Source organism: Nelusetta ayraudi, unplaced genomic scaffold, assembly GCF_046127955.1.
Source record: "Nelusetta ayraudi isolate G7.1 ecotype Tasmania unplaced genomic scaffold, CSIRO-AGI_Nayr_v1 ptg000008l, whole genome shotgun sequence".
Lineage (NCBI taxonomy): Eukaryota > Metazoa > Chordata > Actinopteri > Tetraodontiformes > Monacanthidae > Nelusetta > Nelusetta ayraudi.
The window spans coordinates 2122974-2130014 of NW_027466058.1; the positions used below are offsets into that span (position 1 = coordinate 2122974).

General features: G+C 42.8%; 1 protein-coding gene across 1 annotated transcript; it reads left to right on the forward strand.

The window, feature by feature from the left end:
- The first annotated feature begins 306 nt into the window (after positions 1-306).
- tmem72 (transmembrane protein 72) lies at positions 307-6746 on the forward strand. Its single transcript, XM_076018644.1, has 5 exons — positions 307-632; positions 4042-4108; positions 4944-5015; positions 5198-5337; positions 5528-6746. Exons 1-5 carry the CDS (start codon positions 548-550, stop codon positions 5968-5970), a joined length of 807 nt encoding a protein of 268 aa, XP_075874759.1. The 5' UTR covers positions 307-547; the 3' UTR covers positions 5971-6746.
- Positions 6747-7041: the final 295 nt, after the last annotated feature.

Genomic DNA, 7041 nt, shown 5'->3' on the forward strand with positions numbered 1-7041 from the left:
CCAATGCATGTGATGAGACGTAAATGGTAATAGGGTGTTTGAGAGGACGGGATATGAATATAACATAATGATATGGATATATTTAGCCAGAAGGCACTTTGAACAGAATGTTGTCATAGTGCGATGTCTGTACACTTTGTTTTGCCGCCCCACTGTTTAATGTTTAACCCGCCGTGATGATGTGTTGAATTTAAAAATCTGATGCTGTGAACTAATGAGCCTGAACTGAACAATTTCACCTTGACGTCCAAGCTGGAATGCTAAACCAGCTCAAAGCATGTGTGTGTGTGTGTGTGTGTGTGTGTGTGTGTGTGTGTGTGTGTGTGCGCGCTGGGGCCATTGAGTCATAAACCTTCTGAGCTGAACTCATTGTTTGGAGGCTCCTCAACATGGCACTTATGATTTACCAAACTCTTGGTTATTTTGCAAACATCCATCACGAGGACGGCCTACTCCGCGTCTAAAATGCTCCTCTAAAACACTGTTTGGTCACCTACTTTTTTAGATAGAGTGACGGCAACATTTCTAAACAGTGCGGAGGCAAAGTATGGAGGTCAAGGGGAGCTCAGAGAGCATTTGGTGGATTGTAGTCGAGTGCGCTTGCAGGATCCTTGGTGTTTCTACAGCAACTGGTAAGATACAGCCTTTAGAAAAACTAAACATAAAAGAACAACTGAACATAATTCATATGTATTACTTTTCTTCGTATCGGCCTGATTCATTTAATGGGTACAACCGTTGATATAAACAGCCATCAGCATCATGGCTTTGGACGGGTTCTGCTGCTTTGACTTAGGTTTTATTGCACAACTATAAACGTTTCCTCAAAATTTAATACAAGGGCACTCACAGCGGTGGTAGTTACACATTTGACCTGCTATGAAATGTTGAAACCTGTTGTTTAAAGCCGATATTTGACTCCCTTTGCTGAGAATGTTCATGCTGGGGATCTTATCCAGCGGGGCTTTTAAAAGGGTTTCACAAACCCAAGATGCGGGAGTCGTGTAGCAGGTTTTCGCCACCTGCCTTTTTCCCAACCTATGAGAACATCAAACCATCTGTTTGCTGATGTACGGCACTTATAAAAACGTAATCGTTTACCTAACCTTACTATTAATGTTCTATACACTCTGTTCTCTCAACGAGGACACAGGGGCCGACTGCGCGCAGCCTTGTTACATCCATTAAATCATCACAGGGAAATCACTCTCTGTTTGGCTGCCGCCTTAAAAAAAAAAAAAAAAAAATACAGCACCTTCTCCACTTAAACTCAAACAGCTGCAGACACCGAACGTTTACTGGGAGACATGTGCCTCGCATCAAACCAAGAGCCAGTCTCTGTATCCAGCTGGGTTACAGGGCGTAATTGATCACGAGCTGCTACACACCTACATGAGTTTTTCGGTGCGCTGTTAGCGCGCGCGTACGTGTGTGTGTTTACAATATGTCTGCATGTGTCTAATGTCCCTCCTGTCTGCATCGTCTGCTCGTCCCGTCTGCCTCAGCATGTGCTCTATAAACTGAAATGCATGCATGCGTGTGGCAAATCATATATGGTAATAAGCAGCGGGTCCATATGCAGCGGTTCCATATGCAACGTTAATATATCTCACACTCTATAAACTACCACAGAGAATTCCCTCCATTTCCCCTTGGCGTAGATTGAGATTGTATCTCTGCTTTTCTGCTGAGCAGGCCAAAGGAATTGTTTCCACGTGTTCGGTGGTGATGAGTTGTAAAACCATGCTTGATTTTCAGAGACCTCACCGGAAAAGGTTTGGTGGATAAAACAGTCTTTCTGTCTTTCTTTTTTCTAATCATTGCAGAACTTATGCGAGCTGGATTGTTCCTGATTAACATCAGGAATGGAAATGCAACAGCAGCAGCTGACTAACAATCCAATTTTAATCCTGAAATTTTAATCCAAAAGCTTTAGCATTGAAATTGCATGAATAACATGCAATAAGATGAATTTGGTTTTAAAGTGGATCATCAACCAAGTGATTAGATGTACTACCTCTTTGATTTGGTTTTTAGTTTTTTAGATTTTATTTATTTATGGCTGTGCAGGCCTTAGAACTCTAATAGTTAATTTTGAGACAGCAGCCTAATAAGCCTAAATATTTCTTCCAAAAATAAAACACAACTCACGATTTACCCTGTCACATTTTGTTTTTGTGTATGGACCTCTACACAGTAAACTACAACTCATACGAAAAAAAATCGTAATCATATGAACAATCATTATATTCATTTAATCAGGGAAAAGTTTGAATCATTTGCATTTATCTTACATATTCATATAAAGTGCACATAGAAAGAACGCGCAAAGGGGAGGTAGAAGCTGCAGGTGACTGGGCAAACCCTCTTTCTGTCACATTCAGGCTGACCACGCTTACTGTTACGGCTTGTTTCACCAAGTCAATTTGATCCTTCCTATTGATGGAAATTGTGATATAAGCCTTGCATCACCACCCAGGAATGAGCATTGCAGCAATGCAATGCAGTGTTGGTTCTGCAGAGTAATCTACTCTGGTCAAAGCCAGTCTAGAGTTTAGCAAGAAAAGCCTTGAGAGACATGCTTTGTTTTTGTTTTTTTAATGGCATTTCAATACGATAATGCCATCTAGTTCTAATAAAATAGCTGCTACTACACCTACTATCAGCCAAATTTATTTAGTTGCATCTGGGCTGGCAGCTGTGTCCTGTTATGTTCTGTCTTCTTCTGGGACTTTAAAAGGCAGCTAGTCACAGTTATTTCCTGGTTTAATCACTGCTACAGGAATGGGTTATGCAATCAAAGGAAAGTCGAAGTTGATGAAAACTCTTCTCTTGCATAATAACTTTCAGGGCTAACATACAGCTGCCATGCAAGGTAATAAGGGCACTGTAAGAAGTTGAACCTTGCAAACAAATGAAAAGAAGACCATTTATTTTCGTAATGATTTTCACAGAGAAGAGCAGAAAATGAAATAAAAAATGATTTGATTATGATTTCCTTTGTTACCAAGCTACAGTATGTAGTGATACGAATCTGCACTGTGCCATTATGTCTGCCCTCGCACAAAGACTGGTGATGCGTTAAGTGTCCACTTACACAAAATCACCCACCCTGCCAGGAGCTATATAATTACAAGCATGAGTAAGCCATTACCACAGCATTGTAACCTTGGTAGAAAAAAAATCCCAAAGATTACCTGTTTTATCCAAATAGCTCCAGATTGATGTCATTGATACAATGCTACCTTCAAAACTGTAAACTGAAATGCAACGAGGGGTTTGGGTCAACTGCAGTTTCAAGTCAAACACAATTGGCTCAAACATTACACTACTGAGGTGAACAGGAAGCGCCGGTTTAAAAATGACAAGGTCGGTCAACTTAAAAAAGAAACAACCGAGACAAAAATGAAAAAACGACAATACAAATTTTAATCATTGAAAAGGCTTATGAATTAAAGTTTCCATAGCATGCATAATTCACTTTACCTGTGTTTTATAAACGATGATGTATTTCTAACATTTCACTGAACTCCTAAGAAGTGGAAAGTCCATTTGCTGTTTCCCTTGTGTTATATGCTTCAAACATGACGAGTAAAATCACATGGTTATGATATTCAATGTCACAAAGGGCACTGACAGGTCAGTGACAACAACCCCAGCCAGGTTTTTTTTTTTGCCTACACCGCCCCGTTAATGTCCATTTTTACATTTCACATATAGCATCAGTAGTTTCAGCAAGAAGCTAACTTCAAACAGAAAGATTGATGTGCTCTTCCTGAAGAACTATCGAGTTTTATGTAAAAAAAAAAAAAGAAAGAAAGAAAGAAAGAAAGAAAGAAAGAAAGAAATAGAAAAGAAAAGAAAATGATGTAATTCTGTATATCATGGGACCCTCAAATGTTTTAGTTACACTCAAGCACAGGTTTGAGCAGTTTACTCTCAGCAGCAGGACGTGCCAAGAAGAAAAAAGCATGAACTCAGCCTGACATCTGGTGGTCACAACATGCTCATAACCTGAATAAATGGCTCTCCTATTTCCAGTGCTGTGTGGCGTGGGGGTGGAGACTCTGCAGCAAGGGGAGTTCAGCAGCCTGGCCATTTATCTCCTGTAAGTGCTGGAAGACTCATCATCCATCCAAATGATGCAGTCTATTCATTTCATTAAGACGTGTGTCGTTTCTCCTGACAAATGCCGTCTGGATTTTTATTTTAGCGAAGACAGTGCGAGCCCGAGTGCTTTTCCGCCGACCGTTACGGCACCTTTATAATCGCTGTTACTTTTAACGCGAGTGTTTATGCACAATTGCAGAGGGATTTGCGGCGTTAGACAGATGAATTGAGGGGCAGGGGCCATGGAGGAGACGGCCCTGCGGTGCTACTTCTTATCATCACGGTGGCTCTCGGCCAAACTCCCACAAAGCCACAGGAAAACGCGTCCCAAAGGAGCACAAGAAATGAACGATTGTTTATTCACTCAGTACACACACTCGCTGAAAGAGCTCCGCGCGCGCGCGCGCATGCACACACACACACACACACACACACACACACACACACACGCACGCACACACAAACAGAGGCACACCACCGAGCGATGACTCTTTAGAGAGAAGAGCAATAATGGTCGGGGGTGTTTTTAAATTTCTGGTTCACTGGTCAGATGGCTATCAGATTATTTGAACAGAAAATAGAGGCGAGGGGCACAGAGTGCAACCCCGAGATGGGAATTCCTTTGCACCGTCTGACGGCCATCAAAGCTTGGTCCCGCTGCCTACATCTTGCACAGCTTAGGGAAAACATTCTTCACCCAAACACAAGATAAAATGCACTGCCACTGACATGTTTAAATGGCCCGTACACAGTATATTGAGACTGAATCAATGTTATTGTCTCATGGTTGTTTTCTTTTCTCTCCTTCATTTTTTTTTTTTACCATCTTCCAGAGTGTCATCCGTGGGTATAATGATTTTTGAGATGGCCTATTTCCTGGATACTCTCCTGTTAATGTGTCTGCCGTGAGTACAGTGCAGTTTTTTTGCTGGGATTTGACTGCATGAAGTGTATGTGGTTGTTTTTTCTTTTTATTTGTGATGCTCAACATCTCTGTCACACTAACTGCTGCATCCATTAACTTACAAATCCGAGTGATACAATTACTTACAAAGCCAACATCTGGCACCTTCTTCCATCATTCTAGATGTCCACCAGACTGGCAGCTGTTCCAGCTGTGGGGCAAGATGGCTCGTGTCGGAGGCTTTCACAAGTTCCTCTATTACTCCATCATGTCGGTGGTCTGCTTCTTGCACCCTGTGCTGGTTTGGCATGCGATCATCCCAGGTAAACGCCTTCAACCAGTTACACCTCACGAAAAATTCTAATTCAAATTGTAATGAAGCTGAGATAATAAAGCCGAGCTCTTCAAATTCTTAATTTTCAAAAAAAAAGTCTAATTTCCCTACTTACAGGTAAAATAAAAATGACTTGCTTGTAAAAGTCTGTATGAATGATTAATACTTTGCTATTGCAGGAATAATGCTCCTGGTGACAGCCGTTTTCAACTTCATACTGAGCAAGAAAGCAAACCCCAAGCCGTCCAAAAGGCAGCAGGAAGGCAGCCACGGCGACCAGGGCCCAACCTCTGTGTGCGTGACCGACGGGGCGCCTTCAACAGAGAACAATTTCTCCTTCCTCCATCTCGGAATAGGTGGGAGAGGGGGAGGGATGACTCCCACTCCCATCGCCAGGCTCGGTCTTGGGGAGAGGGAGGAGAGCGGCGAGGCCATGCTGAAGCTGGAGCAGACGGCCGCGCCTCGGGTCGGAGATAGGGAGCGCAGGAGGTGGAGGGAGAGGAGGAGGATGATGATGTTCTTCAGGCCTCCGGAGGAGCCGGCGGGGAGAGAGATGGAGGAGATGGAGTGCTACAGCGAGCCAGACACCACCTCAGACACCGCACCTATGATTACAGACTGAGGCGGAGCTGGTAATCACACAAAGGAGAGCAGCGTGTGCGGTCGACTGCCACTAGCTGGTGCTGCAGACTTAACAAGTAACACAGGAAAAACGGTGGAGATTTTAAGGGCTCTATATTTTAAAAGAGAATGCATTGGCATTATGTTACAACTATGAAGTCATTGCTGAATTAAAAAAAAAGATGTAAGATTTTCATTCAAATAATTTGAACCTTTTTTTTCTACTGGAGGCAGACTAATTAAGCTGTGTAGATTGATGCAATTTATCCAAGCATCTGGCTTTTAGCCCGATAGCCTCCTTTTGCACAGACGGCAAACGTGGAGAGCGGAGCACTCCAATCTAGTTACCGCTACATTAATTATTTATGAGACAATAGATTAGATCAACTGTTGTTTTTGTTGTTTTTCTTCACTCCGCTTCAAAGGAAACACAGCTGACTGTGACGAGGTTAGTCACAGGAATTAGAGCCCGGGCAGGTGCGTGCGGCTCATCGCGTTCAAGTCTGCTCTTTGTGTGTTTGTCGTGTGTGAGCGGTGACCATGGAGACGGAGCTCTTGGAGGAGGGCTCACGTTATTATGGTGATGAGAAAAGCATCAGATTGCCCACCCCGGCACCACCCCTAGGCCTGTGACTCCACTGGAAATATCTTTCATGCTAATGTGCAAAACAAAAACTGGTAATATTATTCATGACTGTACTTCAGCAATAACGCGCTGCATAGATAAGACAATAAATCTTCTTGAAATTAGCATAGAGAAGCTGTTGTGTGGAAAAAGCCCAGTTGCATTTCACTTATTTTTCCCTTGGTTTCACCTCAGCTCCCAGACATTTATTCTCTTGCTCATGTCATAAATCAATAGTGTTTTGTTCCGTCAAAACACTCTGTACTTGCTCTGCATCCCCCCAGCCCTTTGTTTGCTGGACCAGTGGATGTGTTGCAGTCTTAAAAAGTAATCTCAGCGTAAGCATCAAGGCAAAGAGAGAGAATCAATAAAAGCAGAGAGAGCCTCATTTGTCAGAGAACACCTTTCTGTCTGGGGGTCAGACTCTTTGAATCAAGCGTAAGCGGG

Excerpts from the sequence above, each read along its gene's own strand:
- tmem72 (XM_076018644.1), top strand. The coding sequence starts at position 548 with ATGGAGGTCAAGGGGAGCTCAGAGAGCATTTGGTGGATTGTAGTCGAG. Across the intron at positions 5,016-5,197 it reads CTCCTGTTAATGTGTCTGCC|ATGTCCACCAGACTGGCAGC; the intron begins GTGAGTACAGTG and ends CCATCATTCTAG. Across the intron at positions 5,338-5,527 it reads TTGGCATGCGATCATCCCAG|GAATAATGCTCCTGGTGACA; the intron begins GTAAACGCCTTC and ends TTGCTATTGCAG.